The 22,934-nt window shown below is 36.2% G+C and overlaps 1 protein-coding gene across 8 annotated transcripts in view; it reads right to left on the reverse strand.

Annotated features, from left to right (window-relative positions):
- LOC149542068 (vesicle transport protein GOT1-like) overlaps positions 1 to 22,934 on the reverse strand; it is a 38,431-nt gene that overhangs the window by 14,524 nt on the left and 973 nt on the right. For 4 of the 8 annotated variants that reach the window (XR_016355424.1, XM_089797115.1, XM_089797116.1 and 1 more), the window contains exon 2: positions 13,365 to 13,455. Coding sequence is in view for 4 of the 8 variants with exons in the window: in XM_089797115.1 (XP_089653241.1) it covers positions 13,365 to 13,395 (31 nt within the window). In the remaining 4 variants the exon portion in view is untranslated. Of the gene's footprint in view, positions 1 to 11,462; positions 11,632 to 13,364; positions 13,456 to 22,934 lie in introns of those variants that run through there. The other 4 variants (XR_016355426.1, XR_016355425.1, XM_089797118.1 and 1 more) reach the window with 4 other exon arrangements.

Genomic DNA, 22,934 nt, shown 5'->3' on the forward strand with positions numbered 1-22,934 from the left:
TTCTGCCCCAAAGTAATCCAGCGGTTCAGAAAGCTCCACACCTGTTCTCAAAGTCGTCAATTAGGTGTGGCTCCAAAGCATTTCCAAAGTTTATGTTAATAGTGGGTGAAATTATGGGTTGCCTTAATGTTGTGGTGAATAAGACAACATTCACAGTATTTTTGAACTTAGGTCATACCACACATTTGTCAGACAAAGCACCTGCAAACTTATGGGCCATCTTTTTAGAGCCAGGTATATATAGCTAATGACAAACTTCACCATTTCCTAGCTATCTAAGTCTTGGCAATTCACAGATTTAATGATATCGATTTAGACTAATAAATGGCATCGCCTAGATACAAGCTTTCCCACAAATATAATATCTCAAGTTGATAACAAGCCTTCCTCCTGCAATCTTCTTTAATGGCAGGAGATTATTAAGTCATTTATTGTTACCTTTGAACAAAGCACTTGGATTATTTCCAGAAATGTTTGCAGTTGTGTATTCATTTGTTAAGTTATTAGTGCCAAGCTCATCGTAGTTTTTGATACATATTGTAATAAAGGCATTCACACTACCTTTCAAAATAGAGTAATATTTATGTTTCTTTTTCTCCAAGGCACATCTATTATGCAAGTGATCTCTGTTTTGTGGGATGTACTCAATTAGGGATTGTAACAGTTATGCTTAATTTTCTCTAAGGCGCATCTATTATGCAAGTGACTTCTTTTTTGTGGGATATACTAAATTAGGGATTTTATAGAGAGATTCCTTAGATTTGGTAGCACTGGCTCTAGAAAATTTACAACATCTGTTTTGTAAACAGAAGGAAATGTCCAATATCACTTCATGGGATTTGAAATTTGATCTTCACAGTAACATATTTACAGCATCAACCTAATCTACACTAAATTTTCAGAAGTTGGGGCTTAATTGAGCCTTAAATTAAAGCTTCATCCAAGATTAAGAGCTCCAGAGTAAAGCTTCTCTTTTCGAAATTCATAAACATACCTTTATTAGCCCACAACTGTATTTTGGGTATCCCCGGCAATGATGGCATTCCATAAAGCGACAGTTCTCTGAGACATTTTGACAAACAGTTCATGGGGTTTGCTGTGTTTCCACAATCTTCATGTGTGTCTACCAGGGTAGCTGTGAATATGTGTATTCGTTTAGGTATATGCATACAGTTTTGCGTATATGTATCTATGAATTGATCTTTTCTGACCTTGTTTTGGAATAGGAAATGGTCATTAAAAAGAATCAATATTTCATATATAAGATGCAATTGTTAGTGAGTTTCTGTTCATCAAATTAGTTTTTTGTTGTAAACGTTAAAAACTCTGACAACTTAGATATTGAATGGTATCTGATAGAATCCCTCAAAGTTCTCTGAGAAATTTTCACAAACAATTTACTGTTCTTGCTGTGTTCCCTCAATTTTGATACATGTCTAGAAGGGCAGCTGTGAATGAGTATTCATTTACCTATATGCATACAACTGTGTAAATATGTATCATGTGTTATGGCTATAACTATTCATGGATTATAAACTGTTGAATTAGTTTACCACTGAAGTATATAAAACCACAGTTTGCGTATTTTTCACAAATCTTACTGTGTCCGCTTATCATTATATGAAAAAAATTATTCACCTTTGGGGCTGCAGGCTTGTATGCCCTACTCTGTTTTATATTACTACCTGATGTGTTTGTCTGAGTGTCATTTCAGTTCTAGCATCATAGTTGTGTTTGCTCTTGCTGTCATAATTTACTTTAATTGGGTTATCTTAGACATTTTGTAGAAGAATCTTTAGCATGCAACTCTTGCTATGTGGTGGTAGTTTGTAAAAGGTTTTCCATGTAAACCATTTAATATCTCCTTTTTGGTGCAACTGATAATATTGTGTGAAAAAATTAATGCTAGATATGTGGGAGTAGTCCATTTTTAATAGTTGAAGTTCGTGATCACTTATGGTCATTATAAATTGGGAACCAAATGGGAGTTATTTGCAGCTTTCTGAATTAGAATGCAGAAACATGTGGTATGCTATTTTAAGTCTATTAATTGTTATTTTCAGTCTAGCCAAGGATTTTCTCGAAATTAGTATGCATGAACAAATAATCTAAGCAACCAAAATTCTTTCATAGGAAAGATTAATGCTATTGAATTTGCCAAAAGAAGGAAATATGCATTGCTGAGATTATGTTCAAATTAAATCCTTTTGTTCTTTGGTTAGTCACACTATGATCAAATTTGTTTATCTCTACCTCATATGGGTTGCTATGCTACATAAAATTTCTCACTCGTGTATCAAGTCAAAGCATGATGTGGAAGTATGGGCAATTTTACGGACTACGAAAGGACTATGAAGGACCAATTGTTTGTAGAGGATGATCTTCTATAACTGGAAGGTATATGAATTGGGTAAATCTTGCTGATACATATTGATTTGGAAGGATTATTGTAAATTATAGTTGATGTTTTGTGGTGATGGTGTCTCAGATCTATTTCTGGACTTATCACAAAAACTGCAGTTAAGTATTTTAATGTTGTGGTGTCAGTCAGATTGATTTGATCAAAGACAAGCTAAACTATATTTAATTTAGTTATCTTGATTAATAAATTAATCATTGATATACACATTTATTCATATATATATATATATATATATATATATATATATATATATATATATATATATATATATATATATATATATATATATATTAATAGCTGGAAAATGCTTAACAATTACTATTAATGATCTCATTATTACCAAGAATGCCGATTACAATATCATATCGGTTATATATATGTATATTAATAGCTGGAAAATGCTTAACAATTACTATTAATGATCTCATTATTACCAAGAATGCCGATTACAATATCATTCGGACCTCAAATAAAATACACGAAGAGATGCATGAAATCAGGTATTACATACCCCGATTGTAATTTGTGAAGGGTGGCAATTGTAATCTGTATTACATACAGATGCTTGGCTATTATTGTGAAACCCAGATAATATGATATGAATTGGTGTATTTGTTTAGAGTGACAAGGTAAATCCATGTATGACTCGTGTCCCTAGGCACGTCCATGTATGGGCATGGCCCTATGTGGCCTAAGGTCATGTCCCTACATGGGACGTGACTTATCATGGTCACAGATATATATATATATATACAGATGGAAAATATATTCAGTCACAATAATATTATTACATCTGCAGTGTATCTACAGTAATAAACCAGATTTATTAAAGGAATAATTCAGAGTATCAATACATCATAACAGTGAGGAAATATATACAAATATATCTGCACAGTAGAAGACTTTAAAAAATTAAAATAATTTATAGAGTAAATACATACACACAATTTCAAACGGTATTATATCTGATATTATTTCCTCAACAAAGTAGTTGTACCACAACATGTAATTGCATCTCATTTGTGAAAGTCTCGTGCTGGCCTTTCTCAGGTTTGGCAGGTAAGCTATTGATAAGTAGGGACAAATTATGATATTGGTATCAGGATTAAACTGTGTAGTTTTGGATATCATGTATTCAAGTTGAGTAGACACAGTTTAATGTCAAAAAGATAATTTCACTTCTTCCCCTATTTTTCATAGCTCCAACTTGCAGACTTGGCCAACTGTGTCAAAACATTACCAAGTGGATAAGCATGCCTTGCTTGCCTAAACTAAGCTGACTTCCCAGCTTGCAAAGATGAATAGCAAAGTGGAATTTGTTAAGGTGAATCACTGAATCATTGATCTTTGTTATAACTTGAACATACACATTCAATTCTGGAGAGGTGCTCAAGGGCGTCTATGTACTTCAGTTGCACCAATTCAGTGCAACTGTAAGTCAAGTTTTTTGTTTTAATTTCTTGATTTATTTATCATTTTTAGTATTTTCTAATGACTATTCACTTTATTGAAGTAAAATATAACTGTTTATCAGATAAAGAAGTTTAAGGATGCTCTTGCAAAACACAACACCTCAAGCCTCAAGGTGCAGCATTGGACCCTCAATGGGATTTGGGGAATGTGAACTCTCAGCACGGTCAGAAAATAAACATGCTAGTACAGGTTGGACCTGGTTCCGATGCTCTGGCTCTTACAGGTGCACATTGATGAGATTATTTTGTCCAGGAGATGCACCCATACTTTTGTGTACCTTCATTGGCATTTAGAATGTATTAAATATTCATGCACAGTCACTTTTTTGTATCTACCCGTTGCACAAAACCCTAGGTAGGAGTTTCTCTCTTATTGATAACCCAGTAAATACCTTGAGGTGGTCTGAACTTTTTCTGATATAGAAAAGTTGTGGCCAAGTTTTTATTGGTTTCTTCGAAGCACACAATTTCAAACAGTATTATATCTGATCTTATTTCCTCAACAAATTAGTTGTACCACAACATGTAATTGTGTCTCATTTGTGAAAGTCCGGTGCTGGCCTTTCTCAGGTTTGGCAGGTGAGCTATTGATATATGTGAGAACTAGAATACTCCAGACTCCACTTTATGATAGCAGTTCAGATTCTATTTGCTCCACGGAGATTGATCCAACTTCTTTAGGGCTTCAGCGATATTCTGAGGATGCTCTTGGGCCGTTATCAGTGTATGGCAAACATCTGCTGCGGCTTTATGAGTCTTTTGGCTTTGTGATCTTGAACGACCTTTCCTGCTTTCCTGGATCTGAGTCCTTTACTTGTTGGCCTCATTGTGGTGGTGTTGGTGTCGTTGATTATGTTCTTGCCTGTCCCTCCCTCATCTCTTGCATTTGCAGTTTCACCATCTTGCGCCTTCCTCTAGCAGACCATGCTCTACTCAATATCCACATTCGCCTCGCCCCTCTTCTTCTTCTTTCACCCCCTTTCCGATCGCCTCCCTTTTCTTCTGCCACTGCTCACTCACCCATTCACTTCCATTTTCTCGACAATGATTGTGAGCTCTTTTCAGCTTATCTTTTGCGACTCCTCAACCCTTCGTGCTTCTCGGACTCGTGTGAGGCCACCTCCATGTTTGACTTGCTTGCATCAGCTATCCTTGAGTCTGGTAAGACTTGCCCCATGAACCAGTGGTTTGATTTTGACTACAAATCTTTCCATCGTTTTATGCGTTCCTCTTTTGAGGCTCACTCCACTGACTTTGCCCACATTCACTCGTCTTATCTCCACTTTCTTCGGAGTAAGAAGCGTTCCTTTGCCACTTCCAAGTGCAAATCCCTACCCCCAGCTCTTATAGCGCACTCTTTTCCCCCATAGTTCTCCACCCTCCACCCTCAACTTCCGCTCTCTCACTTTGCATACCATGGCTCATTATGACATTCCTGGGCAGCCTTCTATCCACCCCTCTCCACCTCCTTTTGTCTACCTTTTCACCCCTTCCCACATTTATGAGGCCATCAGATCCATGAAGTCTAGTAGAGCTGCTAATGAGGAGAGCTTCCGGGCTGAGTTTTTCAAGTTTGGTGCTTTGGTTATGGGCCCCTATCTCTCTATTCTTTTCAATAGAGTGATCCACTCTGAGTTTCCGACCTCCTAGTCTAGACACCTAATTTATCCTATTCATAATATTGGCCCTATCTCTGATCTAGGGAACTACAGAACCATCATGATTGGGCACACAAATGCCAAACTTTATGCAATAGCCCTTAATGTTATGCTATCTGTGGAGCTTGATAGGAAAGGTTGTAGAGCTAAAGGACAGGTTGGTTTTTGGGCAGATTATCAAACTATGGATCACATCTTCACTCTACGGGCTATTATTGAGGAGGCCAGGCACAGATCGGAAAAGGTCTACTGTTGCTTTGTTGATTTTCACAAAGCTTTTGATTATGTTCCTAGGGTGGCTTTGTTTGAGAGACTTAGAGAGGTTGGTATTTCTGAGATGTTGTGTACCAATATTATGAGACTGTGCTTGGCAGATTCACAACTCCTGATGGTTTCTCAAATCCGATTCATAGCACCATTGGGGTTAAGTAGGGATGCCCTCTGTCCCCTACTTTGTTTGGGTTATATATTGATAAGCTTGAGGACTTCCTCCTGAAGTATTCACTCCCTAGGGACGGCTGTTATCTTCACTAGGTTCTGATCTCCATCCTTCTTTTTGCGAACAATGTGGTTCTCCTTGCTTCCTCTCTAGACAGATTACAAAGACTTCTTGATGGCTTGGCTTCCTTTTGTGATCAGCGACAGCATGTGGTTAACCTGGGTAAGACTTGGGTCATGATCTTTGATTGTTTAAAGACTTCTCATCTGCACTTTGTTTTCCAAGGTCAGGAGATTGAGATCACTTCATCTTACACGTATCTAGGGGTTATGTTTTCCGGTCCACGTTTCAATATGAGACCAACTATTCAGCCCAGAGTTAATAAGGGTATGGGTTCTCTTGCTCTGCTTGAGAAATAATGTTTCAAACATCACTTCCAGGATACCTTGTCCAAGTCATCTCTCTTGGACTCTCTTGTGCGGTCGACTGTTCTCTAAGTCTGTGGTTTGGGGCCCTTCTATTCTTAGCTCTGATTGGGCCTCAATTGAGCGGGTTCAAACTTTGTTCTTAAGGTGCATCATTAGATGTCACAGGTTCACTCCTCATAGTGTCATTTTTGCTGAGTTCAGTGTTCATCCTTTCAGTCTCGCGACCATTTTTGACTTGGTTTGGTTCCTCCATCACCTTCGTGATTTTGTGGATAATGCTGGTGACTATGAACGCTACTCCTATCTGGCATATTGTTCGTCTGTTTCGACTGCAAGTATCGAGTCTATTCTCGTGCACGCTGTTGGTACACATAGGCTGCTTCTTTGCAAGATTCAATTGGGATTGATATTGATCGTCTCCCCCCTTTTCAATTCTCATTGGATGCCCCGGCTCATCTTCTCCCCTCTCGTTAGGAGTTGAATGAGCATGTCCGAATTGACATCTACAGACGATACATTGCCACTACCTGGGTTAACCCTTCTGGTGGTCTACACCCGCGGATGTCCTTTTACACAAAGCACATTTTGGAGATTTCTAATGGTATTATTGTCCGTCCTAGCTAGCTCTCTCGGCGATGGTCTCATGCCCTGTGCATCTCTTTGGGTTCTTTCAGAGTTGGCTCTCACCGTCTTCGGGCTCAAACTGATGATCATATTGATAGGGAGGAGCAGCTCTGTAAGCTCTATAATTTAGGGGAGGTGGAGTCTGAGTTTCATTTCCTTTTTTATGCCCTATTTATTACGAGATCAGAGGAAAAATTTTCTGTCTGTTTCAGGAGTGCTCTCTATATGACTTTTTCAGCTACTATGATCAGCGATGCCTTGCACTTTATCTTCGTGAGGCCACTATGCTCTGTGATAGCATGATCCAGTCACTGCTTCCTCAACGGCACTCATCTACTCAGCTTATCACTACCTTCTTTACACCATTATCTCCTTTGCGTGGTGTGAAAAGGCCTTCAAGCTCCACTAGATCTATCGGACCTTCCAGATGTGTCAGATCCCATTCCGGTTATTTGCACCAGCGACACTCCTCCGCAAGTGGCCAAAGACAGTACAGCACCTCTACTCATTGGCAAGTGACTGATTTCTTTTTGCCTAAGAAAGACTCCTAGTCTCTCTTAGTGTTCTTTCTGTCTCTCTTCTTTGGTTGTTGCTTTGGTTTTGTCTTGTACTTTCGGACACCTTAGTGTGTTCCTGCTGGTGTTTGCCTCACTTTTGTAATCTTGCAGTCCCATAGACCTCTTTTTGGTCTTTTGTTGGACATTAATATCATTATCTTATCTTATCTAAGAAAACACGAGAGAGTTGTGAGTGAGCAATGGATTTTGCATGAGGAATAAACAATCTCATCAGGTATGACCGAGATATTCAAGGAGACAGCAACAGATTAAGGAGAACAACATATTTCACAAGAAGTTTGCATGTCTTTCAAGAAAGGAAACAATGTTTAATTCTAGATAAGGATTGTCTCAATGGTTGGAAATGATGTTTGGATTATCTAATAAATCACTAATCATTGATGCTAATGATTGAAGTTTCCACTTTTTTGGATTCCTTTGGTATTGCACACCTTAAAAACATTCTTGTGTTCAATAGACTTCAGAGGAAGATATTAAAAACCTATAGCAAGTGCTAACCGTAAAAAAGAATCATAAATGCAACACTATCAGCTAAACCCTTGCACCTCATCTAGTGCAAGCACTAGTACTAATTTTTAACAGAAAATTCAGAATTTTGTAAAGCTTGAATTTCCCTCACTCTTTGTGCAAAGGAAAATGAGAGGGATGGCGTCATTGACCAGCTTCATGTTGCAAGTCAACAGTTCAAAGGCAAGAATTACAATACTTGGAAACAAAGGATGCTTTCAATTTCTGGTACCAGTGCTTGGAACAGATTATTCTAGGTAACTCTACTCGTCCCACAGCTATGGGAAAATACTAGGACGAGTTTGATGAATGTAAATGAGAAGTGGTTATGTTGCTGAAGTTATCTGTCATTGATGAGATGCTTCCCAAAGTGCCATCTAGCAAGTTTGCAGCAGAGATTTTGGCACACATGAAAAGTCTCCATGAAACATCAGATAAAAGTCGAGCTTTCTTTTTAAAGAATATGTTGTTTTCTCTTGTAATAGATTAGAAGATATCTCTACAGGAGCATCTTATGAAGATTAAGGATATCTGTGATAAACTGGAAGCTATTGGTAGCAAGATGGAACCATAGGACATGGTAGTGATTACGCTTAAGTGTCTACCACAGTCCTATGAAAACTTCATTGAAATGCTCAACATTCCCTCCACTAATGTTGACTTGAATTTTGATGAGTTGTGCAATGAGCTATTGCAACAAGATAGGTAGAAGCAGCAATTTGGTAGTACCAGTGACATGGTCAGTGCGGAACAGGCATTTTCTGCCACGGATAAAGGCTTGTCCACTCAGCAAAAAAGATAACACACATCCGAGGACGGTTCCAAGAAGAAGATCACCTGTCACAATTATGGGAAGCTTGGTCATATCCAGAGGTTCTACAGACAACGGTTGGCTGATCACAAGACCAACCAAGGAGAGTTTCAGCAGCAGGCTAATGTAGCAGAGCAGTCTAAGGAAAAGAAGGAATCAGCCTTCTATGCAATTTGATTTGAAAGTTTTATGTCTGGGTAGTTAGTAGAATGACCATTAAGGGAGGGTAGTAAAGTATTTAATATTGATGATCATTTAGGTATTTTAGATATTTAGATATTTAGTATTTTAGGCAAATTTTAGTTTTTTAGTTAGTTTCTAAATAATATATTAACATTCCTATTGTCAGCTTTATAGAAATTTTCTATTTCATTTTCAGTTATTCTTTATATAAGAAGGCTTCGTCTCCATAATAGTTAATCTTTTATGAATATACATTTTCAGAACAGCATGTATCTGTACCAATGATTTCTTTAACCTTTCCATGGGGGTATTTTGTCGCTTGTTATTCACTATAGAATAAAACATTTCATCTTCTATATACAATATTTTCACCCCAATATAGTCCGCAATATAAAGGTTCTCCAAATAAAGATGAAGTAAATAATATCTATTGCCATAGACTTGACAATATTCAGTGTTAATCTTCACAAATTGCGTCTTCAGATATCATGCCTTAGCATTCTCCTCAATAATATCACACAATTTGAGATAATAATAGTCATCCCAATCAAATATCTTGATTTATAATTTAGCAATTTGAGTAGTGTGTGGAGGCTACCGGTACTGATGTTTAAAGTGCACAAACAAAAGATTAATACCGCCTCGCTATTCCGCTGAAGATTAATATTGCAAATATATTATATAATATAGCCCAAAGATATTAACATATATGGGCAGTGATAAAGAAAATAGTATTGTATGACTGGCGATTCGAACAAAATTTCACACAAAGACAGACACGAACACGGATACAGTTACAGATAGGCTATCAGATACAGATACAGCCATTTTTTAATACCCCCAATATGGATATGTGTGGATATGACATTGATAAAAAACACTAAAACATAGTTAACACAAATTTTTAAGTCAAATGTTAAATTAAATTGGGAAGATCTATGAAGTTTTTTAAAATTAAATTGGGAAGATTTATGTCAAATTTTAAAAAATATATCACACTATTTAGCAATTGTTGGAAAACCAAGTTTTTTTGGGTACTCATTTGTACAATATTTGACTTGTCTCCAGGCTGTATCAGACACGTTTCCAAATTGGATACAGGGAGATGCACATCGGAGGAGGGACAAAGGAGTTTATGGCTACTATGGTGTTTAATTATCAAACAGTAATATCAAAGTATTAGAAGTGGCAATTGGGCAGCGATTACTTGTTGCAAAGGAGAACAATGATTAATCATTAAGTATGATGTATAGAATACACCAATGGGATTCGACCCACAATTATGAGATATTTTATTGGAAAAAAAACACTCTTGTAAAGGTGCAATTATTAAAGAGAAGTAATTGTGTTTTTGGAGAAGACTCTTCATTTGTGAAGGGATAAGTATTTTAATGAAAGGCAGATATAAATAAGACTGGAAAGAAGGTGAAGTAGGGAATGAAAAAGATATATCATAACAGAGATATGATCTGCATATTTATAAAGAGTGGCAGAATTATAAAGAGGAGTAAGTGCAGATTTGAGAGGATAATGAATACAGATATGAGAGGATAAAAGGTGTAGATTTGAGAATTAATATATGATATATATACACCATCAAATCTGTATATGAAGAGAATATAATAGATCAGTCAAGAAGATACAAGGAAGCAATAAACTATAAAGTAAATTAAATATATAGAGAGATAAAATTTAATAAAGACCTGCAACGATTTTGTAGCAGACTTATGCAGAGGTACAAATGCAAAATCAAAGTAGAGATAAAGATATATTTGATATTTTTCAGAAGAGATGATAAAGGAAATCAATCATTCATTTTTGCTACAGACATTCAAGAATTCATGGCAAATAACAGCATAGTATACTCTATTAAGGATAAATAGTTCCTATATAATCTACAGTAAATATATGAACCAAATCATTTTGGCATATATATTATTGATTGAATAAGAAATAGTAAGGTGGTAGTGTGCATAATCTCCATTACATAGTTCAATTGCAAAGATTAGATAGTGCAGGAAGTTGAAGTAATTGTCCCACCATCCCAAGCTATCCTGAAAGGGGACATTCAACTGTAATGGATACCCCCAAATCTGCTTACAAAGTATTCACAGCTATATGGTAATTTTATCAAATACTTAGCTTGCAGTCCTTAATTTCCCATCATGTGCTACAACCCTTATGGCTCTAAAAAGGTTTGTCTGTATTGTGTTGTGTTTGGCATGTAACATGAATATAGGAATTGAAAGCATAAACATACATCACAGAAATAACCAGCACACTATATTTATAATTTTATATTGATTTCCAAATCAATAAGCATGCGCAAGGCTGACTCACTGAATACTCCAGCAATAAACCAGAACAAACATTGTTTACATCAAATAGTTGATGGCTTGGCCATTGCATTGATCTGCTGCAAACAGTATGTGGCTGCTACAGTATGCAGCTGCTACAGTGACGCGGCTGCTACAGTACACAGCTGAAAGCATAGACTCCAAAGACCAATCCCAAGGATTGATGTCTAGAGTGATACAAATGAGGACGTCCCCAGATGCCCAACACAATCTGCAAACTGCAAGTACTTCAATTCTTCTTCTCATCCAATCCCATGCCTGAACAATGCCCTCAAGCTCTCCTTTTATTCCCACTTTGTAGGGCTGGCCCACTTTTCACAAGCAATGTGGGATTAAAATAAAATAAATAACATCTTATGTCTCCCTTGGACATCTGCCACACAACCCAATATAAATAATATTAAAGTAACACTTTAATATTTTAACATTTGATTTAAATGCTACTTTAATAATATATCAAACTAGGAATGACTAAGCAAAATCACTCCAAGATCCCTCTAAACTCTTCGCTAGCCCCCCTGGGACCAATGCAAAACTAGGCTAGCGGCAACATAGTTGACAATTGCAAAAGAGGGGACATTACATACACTGCCCCTTGACCCCATTGGGATCTCCACTTCTAGACCCCCACTAGTTAATGGATGTCTCTTCTCATATAAGAAATTTGATTACAATAAGGGGATTTGGGAGTGAAGACCAAAATCAACAACGAATACAATTATTTTTATAGCTTTCATAAATCATTGATCAATGATGAAGTATAATATTGAAAATTCAAAAACCATTATTATTATAAAATGCAATACAACCTTCAGCGTTACACAAGAATGGTCAACAAAAAATAAGAGGATATCATTGGTTTGGTTGAATCAGAGCCACAAACACATCCTTCAATGTTGAGCGAGTAGCTACAACAGAGTGCAAAGATTAGAACCTGTCCCCAAGTTTTCATTAACCTAAGACAAAGGAATATGTTAAATGTTGTAATATGCAATTTACGATTTATGACAATGGTTTTTGAAGGCAGAAGTCATAGATTTATGATAGTTTCAAGCTAACATTTGTATCAAAATTTTGCATGGTGATGCAATTTTGTACTCAATTTGTATTCAAATGAATCAAATTTAACTGGAGAAACTTTTGAACTCATTTATGCTCTCTATAGATATATTTTGTCTTTGACTAAATGTATTTCTAGAGAAAGTTGACAAAATATTTTTGCTAATTTTTTTTGCCAAGTTGCAAATTTTGGCCTACTGAGTTTATGCTGAGTCCAAGTCTTCCAATTATAATCTCTCAAATCCTTTATCCTGTTCTTGTGAACAATCTCATATGATGTATCCGGGTGATTACACACCATCCCCTAATCAATTGGCATCTTCAGAAATTTCCCAAAATCATTCCCCTCATTTCCCAACACCCTGATCCAAGGAACTTGTGTAATCTTCATGTGTAAGTGCACAAACATAGATAAAATACTCAATGTATCCAAATATATATAATATTTCAGAGGAAGTTATACTAGGTTAAAAAAAAACTCCACTAAATTAATTACTATTGCCTTGCTTAATATAAAATATCTAAAGATCATCCATTTAACATGCAATGAACTCTGATTAACAACACATTCAGATAAGCTTTAGCATGGTTGCAAAGCAAATATGCTGACCTAGAGGTCAAATTGTGGCTACTATATTAATTTTCTGAACACATAAATTAGATCTAACCTTTCCCACCAAGTAAAAGTCAAGTAAAACATTGAAGTTATCATCTCAATGAAGCACTGTTACATACTATAAACAATTAACTTAACAACAAGATGCTTAGCATGCATGAACATAAATTTTGATGTGTTCATAACAGAGGATTAATAATGTGACCTTACTTTTCCGGTCATTCATCTCGAAGGAAAGCATGATGGCAATTTGAATTTATACCAATCTGCCCAGCAAACAAAGTGCACTTACAAGATCAATCTGCCCAGCAAACAAAATACAGTTATCAGACTGGGCTTATCTCATTCACAAACATCTCTTCAGCACTAAAAAAAGGCTAGAATAAAATACATGTAAAAACATCCAATTATATATTTGGCTGTGGCACCTTTAAGAATCCTATATGGAAAAATGTATAAAATAGTTAATTGATACTGGAATTTGCATAAGAAAAATAAGCATCATTTAAATTTCCAACTTTGTAGCTGAAACTGAAAAACGATCTGAGATACTTAACAATCAACTCTGGATTTTACTACATCACAATCTTAACAAAAGAATCCTTTTAGAATTTGGCTTATTATAGAATGATAAAATAAATAACACTGGATAGAGTTACGTTTCACAAAGAGAAGATTAAAAATGACTGTTCAACATAAAAAACAAAGTTAAAACATGTATTGATCTAATTGTTTCTTTTCACTTCTCTAGTTAATGCAATGGAATAACACTAGTCCCTGTTACCTTCTCAATGAACAATGACGTGACTTTTAGTGGAACTTATTCATGTTCCATCTGCCTTTTTCATATTTATTCAGTTGTTTGGTACTTCCTATAAGGTGATTGATTGACCATTTTCTTTCACATAAAAAGAGTAGGTCATTTTTCTCCTCTAAAGAAAAGCAGCTTTAACTAGTGGGTGCACATTTTCAGATTAATGTACTTTGGTAGAACTATTTTTACCATTTCTAAACAGTATGTTAAGATATCAGAGTCTAACCTTGCTCACCTGACATATTCACTTAATGTCTACCAGAATCTAGAGTCTAGACAACTCCAGTATATGGACTGAAAATATCTGAGCCCACGTATGTGTAACCTTTACATACCACTACTAAATCTCACTTCTTGATTTAGCAGTGTAACCTTATTCAATTATTGCATGGCCTCAATTTTATCTTTGAATGAATTAACATTATCTCATAATATTTTTTATTAACATGTCCAGTGACTTGAAATTGTTATGATAATTAGACTTATTTGTTTTAGAGAATAATATTTATTTGGACATCACACTTATAAGTGCTTCTAATGACATTAATAAGGCTCTACAATAATATAAGATTTAACCATACATATATAAAGATGGCATATATGGCCATATAAATTTGAACTGATTATTGATTAATTATAATATGCCTTAACTCAAAGTTATTACTATTCAATTGTTCCGGATGATAGGTCATCTTCCTTTTTCTGGTCTAGAATAATCAACAATATTGTTTTAAATTGGGGCTTCATAATTTGTAATTTTGGAGGGTAATTAATAATATTATAATAATCAAACTACAAAGTGTTTTTAAAAACTAACATTAAAAATGGAAGAAAAATTAAATCCAGGGGCCCTATTTGGAAAGGTATATCAAGGAGGTGCCTTACTTCATTTCATCATCAAGATGCATTGTCACATTCCCATTTGGGGATCCCAGTTTGAGTTGGTGTTCAAGGACAAAATGTTTGGCTTTTTCTGCAGGATACCATACTCCTATCATTTTGGCATTAAACTTCCCTGGGTTGTAACTTCTTCACAGGACTTGAAACTCGATGTAATTATTTTTTTTGAAATTGCATAGATTTTTAAGAGGAAATGAATGTGTAGGTTGAATTTACACGTAACATGTTTCATTTTAGCAACAGTTGTGAGTTCAGTAGCACATATATGCTTTAATGTTTTGGTTAAATTTGGGCTACCCAAGTTGCTACTGAAGGATACCATACTGCAGAAGCTATATTTGGTACCCAAGTTGCTACTGAAGGATACCATACTGCAGAAGCTATATTTGGTACCCAAGTTGCTACTGAAGGATACCATACTGCAGAAGCTATATTGGTACCCAAGTTGCTCCTGAAGAGTTCTGTGATACATTTATGTATGGTATCCTTTGTTAAAATTTTGAGTTATTTTTTAGCTGATTTTTTAACATTTTTTCCTTGAATAGAAAATGAAATAATTGCTAAGAAAATATAACTGCCCAGTGACTGCAGATGAAAGAATTATTTGCTTTACTAAAGATTTTGAGCTATTGAATGCAAAAATTGTGTGAATATTAGCACACAGATTTTTTCTAAGCAAAATCACATTGATTCATCAGTCTCTTACAGAAATTAATGTTTTTGAACCACAATGTAGTTCATGTTATTGAGTTCTCTGAGAGAGAGAAGTTGAAGGTGCAATCTCTTGTTAATGAATTCTCCATGACGGAGAAGTTCGAGGTGCAATCCCTTGTTAATGCATTCTACATGATGGAGAAGTTCGAGGTGCAATCCCTTGTTAATGCATTCTTCTTTGCGGAAAAATGTCTTAGGTGAAAACCCTTGTTCCACCCTCAGGGGGTAGCTATGGTGGATCCACCCTCTGGGAGTAGCCATAGTAGATGTCATGTGAGAGAATGCATAAGTTTTTTGTTCTTCGACTCTCTGGGAATAGCCTTGGTGAATGTCATGCTGAGATGACAATATTATTGTGAGAAAATATATGATGAGATTTTTTCTGTTACTGACTTTTTGTTGCAGCTTATTATGTTTGTCGTGTTAAGAAGATGGCAAAACATATGAATGATCTCTCTCTTGCTAGGAGGGAGTGTTAATGTTTTGGTAGCTGCGAGAGATATCATTCAGCAGCCATTGCATATAGAGATATTTTGTATTCTTGCCACACCGCCTTAATAAAGAAAATGAACAAGTGTTATTAAGCATGTAGCTTGGGTGGAATTGAAGTGCACTGTTTTATAGACTTCCCTTTACGGTTCACATTTACATGTCATCGCTGGAAAAGTGTAGCAGCTCTCTCATTTACCATTACGTCAATAACAAAGGGTCATCAGGCTTTAAGCGTCAGTGAAGATATTGTGCTCGCTGTCAATTACGAGGTGGTTTATTAAAGACGGAGACTGTGTGGACGATGGGATACAGATCATCATGAAATGTAACTGCCTCCAAGTGTATATCCTGCCTCTAGTAGTGTTTCTTGTTCTATCTCCGACTCAGTTTTTTTCTGGGCACTGTCAAGTATCGGCGGATGTTATAGATAGTTGTGATTTTTCAAGTGTAAGGCATGTAATATCATTGTAAGGTGAACTGATGTCATTGTGTGTGCTACTGATATTACCGCACCTGTTTACTGTTTCATTCTTATTCAGACATTTATGTGGATGATCTGTTTATGATCATTTCAGTGTTCTTTATTTTCTTCTCAGTATCTGAGAGATACAATGGGCTTCGTGTGTATTGCGTGACTCATTAGTTGTACTAAGTGATTCTCAGTCCCTGAGACATGCAAGTGTTACTTGAACTGTTAAAAGGATATTCTTCTAGAGATTGTTAAGAGTTAACAATCTCCAATCAGTTTTATCAGCTGATTAAGTGGGAACGCATTGTTTCCTGATTTTGAGTACTCAATAAAGGATCTATTTTGGGGGGGGGCTGGGTATTTCCCTCGAGTAGGAGGGTTTTCCCAGAATATATAACTGAGTCATCTGTTCTTATGCTTTTCTGTGTTTCAGTATATTTCATTTATACTATTCTGGTTCCAAAGCATCAACAGAACTATTCTACAAATGATATTTCACAGCTATTGAAAATTAGAAGTTCTGCTCAAGGTACTATATTGCCTTCATGAGTTCTCCAACTGTAATGATTAATGATTCTCATTAGACTTCACAAATTTTCACACCTAGAGGACAATTGGGCAAGCACATACAACCAGAATGTAAATGCCTATTAAGAGTGTAATTCTTTTCCAGAGTTTCTGAGGTATGTAGGAAAACTCTTTGAAACTTGAGGACAGTCCAGCATGTCCATAGATATATAGGAGCGGATAAGCTAAATTAACTATTGTATGTATGGTTACTCCAAAGTGTGTTTTGAAATGCAAATATAGTTTTGGGGGCCTCGTTGGAGAGATTAAAGATGGACAACTACAAACATTTTTTATTTGATGCAGCTAATGTTCTGTATAACTAGCACTGTGTTTCATATTTTGTATCAATTATCTAGTGAGGAGGAGCCCAAGACCTAACGCTTAATGGTTGTATAGGTGCCAAAATATAGAAGACTAGTAAGTAAAAAATGCTTTAAGCAACATGTATTGAGTTTATTATCTCTACATTAGAGCTCATCAATCAAGATAAGCCTAAAGAAGCTATGGCGTGTAGACATCTTCTAGGTTGAATGACATCAAGAAGAAATAATGTTTTACACATTTTTGTAGGGAACAAAGCAATAACCTTTTTGGGGTGCATGTAAAGAATATTATAGAGGCCTTGATGTGCCTTGCAATGGTAAATAACTATGCTCCACGGGGACACATCCCCTGGTTTTTTGGTCCCAATCTCATCCTGGGTACAGTAGAGGGATGTGAAAATAGCATTTTCCTATATCCCCTCCTGTACCCTCCCTCCACTTTCCACCAAAATCATTTTGGAATCACCACTTGGGCCATGCTAGACTGTCAAGTACATCCAGGCATACCAGGGACGATAAGGAGCCATCTGGTGGACCTTGAGTCTTGACTATCCCCAGTATACCTAGACATACCCGACAGCCCAGCCAAAAAGCAACGCACAAAAACTAATAAAACATTTTTTTAATTTCTTTCTTTGATTTGGTCAGCTCACATAGCCGCTAAACAACATTAAAAAAATTGGAAACCCTAAATTAGAGGATAAAACAACTAATGAGACAAAAAGACTTCATTTTTTCATCTGCTAAGGAGAAGAAGTGCAGGTTGTAAAGGAGTGAACAGCAGTTGCAAGAGGAGGTTTTGTCATCAAATCTCCTTCTTTAGAGGTAAGTTTTTTCAATTTGCAGTTGCTTTTGCAATTCGCTTTAGATTTTTTCAAGATTTTTTCGAGTTTTCCAACACATTGGGAGGGCATTATGGATTTATTGTTTTTATTTTTGAACTTGCAGCTCTATTTGACATTCATAAAAAAAATGCGTAGCAGCAGGAGTGATGGGAATAGTAATAGTGTGGGAGTTGAAATGGGCAAAATATCTGAAAGAGTTAGACCTATAAGTATGGCAGTCATTGGGGAATCATGAGGCAATGTGAATTTAGCATGGGCAGCAACTTCTAACCCATTTGATTGTTGCAAAAGGGCCATTCAACCTCTCTTACAATTTGATACAATAGTTGATAAAGATAAGAAGAAAAATCTGGAGGCAGTATTACAATTTGTGCCAGAAACATTATGGGGGCAGCTACAGTAGAGTCTATTGCCATATTTTGTATATACCTGGTAAAAGGGGTGAAAGGTTACAAAAAAACAACATAGGTAAATTGTGGAAACTAGATTGCCTATGGAGGTGAAGATATTAAGTAAAGGGACTTTGATAGAGAATTTGCAGCCCAAAGTGTCAATAACTAGTCTAAAAGATCCATGGACGATGCTTCTCATAGGAGAGAGGGTGCCACTGCCACTACCACTACTTGAAGAGGAAAAAAGACTGAGAGAAACTAATATTTCTGATTTGTTTAACAAGTGCACGAGATGGCTGAAGCATCTATTGCTAAGTTTCTTATGCTCATGATATACCATTTCATGTCTCACATTCATCATATTTCAAACAAATGTGCAAAGATATCTTTGTTTGATGTCCTTGATTTGTTCCACCAAGAGAAACTAAGCCACACACCACCCTTCTCAATAGAAAGTATTCGAAGGTGAGTATTTTGATGGAGGAAATAAGACATACATGGTTAACTAATAGATGTTCCATAATCATGGATAGGTGGACCAATATCAAGCATTGGCCACTCATCAATATTATTGCCACTAGCACAAAAGTCTCTTGTTTTCTTAGAGCTATACACTGTTCAAGGAATAGGACATATACAGCCTTCCAATTTCAGATTTTGAGAGATGATATAGAAGAGGTTGCAGTGATTGATTCAGCCTGTGTATGTAAGTTAGCTAGATTGATGGTGGAGAGTGCTTATAAGCACATTTTCTAGACCCTTGTTGCGTGCATGCATTGAAAAAAACCTTGACGGAGATTGAAAAAATTGATTGAGTGAAGGCAATGGTGCCTGAGGTTAGAGATGTGCAAATGTTCATTTGCAACCATCGCACTTATCTTGCATTGCCTAGAGCTTTTTCAAGGAAAGAATTCCTCAAGCCCATGGAGACTAGATATGCCAGTTACTTTATTTTGTTGGAGAGGATGCCTGGGGTCTAGGAGGGTCTACAATCCATGGTGTTCAATGCAGAGTGGGGTAGACAATATGAGGCAAGCACCTGAGGGAAGAAGGAAGAACCAAAGAATCTTCAACAAAGTGTTTGTGGTTCACAATGACTTAACGAAGTTGGCATTGCAAATATTATTTCTGAATTTGCTGATTTTAATTTGAAATATTTCTGACTTGTAACTTGCTTGCACTTGCAGATATATTTGATCCTTCATTGAGCCTATTGTGCAAGTGATAAGATATGTTGATACTAACTCTCCTAATTTTGGGGAGATTCATGAAGCCATTGATACCATGCTTGAGCAAATCAAGCAAGCTATTCATAACAAGGACCCTACTTTGGGATTTTATGATTAGTGTCAGGCTCATTATGACACGAAGGTGGAACATTATGAACACCCCACTCCATATGGCAGCCTATGCTCTCAGTCCAAAATGGTATGCACCGAAACTTGGGAGAGTGGCTCTACCTAGTGATTGCTATGGTAAATCGATGGCATTGTAGTTATTGTATTAAACAAAGGAGACGAAAGCTCCTTTTATAGAAGTACAAAGACAATGTTTCTAATAGTCATGAACTGAAGACAAAAATAGAAATTACTTAATAAACTAAAGATTAACTAAGATGACCATTAAAGAAACATTATAATATTAAATATTCTAATACCCTCCCTTAATGGTCATTGTCTAACTGTTGTCTTTTGGTCACAAAATTTTCAAAACATTTTGTTGCTACTGAGACCCTCCCTAGATCTGCAGGATAACTCAAGTTGACCCAATGAGACAGTGGATGTGGCATGGTAGGGATGCATAGGAGTTGAGAATACTTGTCATTCTTCTTCTTTAACAGATTGCCAGTTCCTCTATTGGAGAGAGGAATTAGTCCACATGCTTCATCCAATTAGTCGAGGAACAACCTTACCTTTGGGTGATTAGAGAAGTTAGTGGTTGTTCACAGTGCAGTTTGTTTCCATTATCCTCAGACTCCTGAGTATCGTTAAACTCCAACCTTACGCTGGGATGTCAATCCTAAAGAGGCTATGCAAATTGAGGAGGATGACACACCTCTAGGATTGGTTGGGGCACCATTGGTGATGAGTTTAAAAAATTGGCATTGCAGATTTTACTTCTGATTTTGCTGAATTTGCTGATTTTATTATTTAAAATGTTTCTGATTTGTAACTTGTTTCAACTTGCAGATATATTTGATTCTTCATTGAGCCTATTGTGCAAGTAATAAGATATGTTGATATTGACTCTCCTAACACTGGAGAGATTTATGAGACCATTTATACCATGCTTGGGTAGATCAAGCAAGTTATTCATAACAAGGACCCTACTTTGGGATTTTATGAGGAGTCTCTTAGGCTCATTATGACACGGCAGTGGAACATTATGAACACCCCACTTCATATGGGACCCTATGCTCTCAATCCCAAATGGTGTGCACTAAAACTTGGGAGAGTAGCTCCACCTAATGATGAAAAGGTGAAGGATGGCTTCTTTAAGGTGCTTGAAAAAATGTATAGCGAAGAGGATTCTACTAAACTTCACACTCAATGTCTTCCATTTACTAGTGTTTGTACTCTGTCCTTTTAGTAGACCATAGGCAAGGATAGATAGAGCTACATTAGCTTAAGTTGACCCGATTAGATGGTGGCCGTAGCATGTTAAGGATGCGCAGGAGTTGAGAGTACTTGTTGTTTCGTATTTTTTAACAAATTGTCAATTCCTCTGTTGCAGAGGGGAATTTGTCTACATATAGATTCATCCAATTAGTCAAGAGGCACAACCTTACCTCTAGATGATCAGAGAAGTTAGAAGTTTTCACAGTGCATTCCATATCCAATACGTCAAACTTCTAAGTACTGTCAGAGTCTAGCCTTACGTTGGGATGCCAATCCTAAAGATGATATGCAAGTTGAGGAGGATGACACACCTCCGGGATTGATTGTGGTTCCATAGGTTGAGGAAGCCCATCATTCTAACAGTGATTCAGATCCAAGATCTGATTTTGATTTTGATTCTTAGAACTGCCATGTGTTGTTTATGGACATCCATATATTTTCTAGTTCCATCTTGACGTTATAATTATTATGGACATCTGATCATGGACTTCTATGTTTATTGTTTAGTAGTTCAGAATTTATAGTTTATGTCATTTAATGATTCAAACTTGGAGCCTTTGGGCAGTTTCGCTATAGATCTAATCATCTAGTATAATATTCATGCACATTGACAATGAAAACATTTGAATTTTGTTTAAATTCTTATTGATTCTCATGTGAAATCTCAGTTCAAGTCTAATGCTATGTGTTAAGCTTCTAAAATGTTTATGATGAATGCTTTATCAATACGATATGCATATTTGAAGTTTCTCAATATTTTCAAAAAAGTCTCCTGTTTTTTAATAGCCCTAAAGAACCCCAATATAAGAAACAAATCCTGCTGTCCCGTGTCATCTGCGTACCTGAAACTCCTTGGAGAATAGGTAAATAACACTAGAAGTCGTCAAAATGATTTGAGAACAAAACAAACAAATGTCAAATCATGCAAATTTTTTTGGATACAGGACAAATCAAATTTTTAGAGAAAGTATTCTCCTTTGCAGTTGCAAGAACTTGATAATTTCAAGGATCAGCTTTCCAGACACAATCATATCCAGAATTTCTTCTAAAACGATGCTGAAACATTTCAAATTGATGCGAATGAAAGATGCTAGCTCTATTTGTTTGTGGGAAGATGATATCTGAAATATAGCACCCTTGTTTGTGTTGAGGGAACATAGAAAAGTGGTTTCAGAAGAGAATGTAATCATATCAAAAGCATTTTGACACCTAGTTACCCCACTGAGTCCTAATCATGTAACCGACCATGTGAGAGGTATACCCATCTGGAAAATAATCTGTTTGTCATTTATTTAGCACAATCTTTTAAAAATTCATCATTTTGTGTCACAAACATTCCGTGCCATGTGATGACTGGTCTTTGAAGTGCAAGAGCCAATATACCGACCATGTGAGAGGATATACCCATTTGGAAAACTTAGCTGTTGGTCATTTATTTAGCTCTTTTAAAATTTCATCATTTTGAGTCACAAAAATCCCTTGCCTTGTGATTATCGGTCTTTGAAGTGCAAGAGCCAATATAAAGGCATAAAATTCCGAAGAATTATGTCATACAATATATAAGGTTTGTGAAAAGAATGTGATAATTATAACGTGTCTGATCCCTACTATTCATTTTATGTGAAAATAGTTCTGACAACCAT

Source organism: Cupressus sempervirens, chromosome 8, assembly GCF_028749045.1.
Source record: "Cupressus sempervirens isolate cs-2001-9-10 chromosome 8, ASM2874904v1, whole genome shotgun sequence".
In the NCBI taxonomy this organism is placed as follows: domain Eukaryota; kingdom Viridiplantae; phylum Streptophyta; class Pinopsida; order Cupressales; family Cupressaceae; genus Cupressus; species Cupressus sempervirens.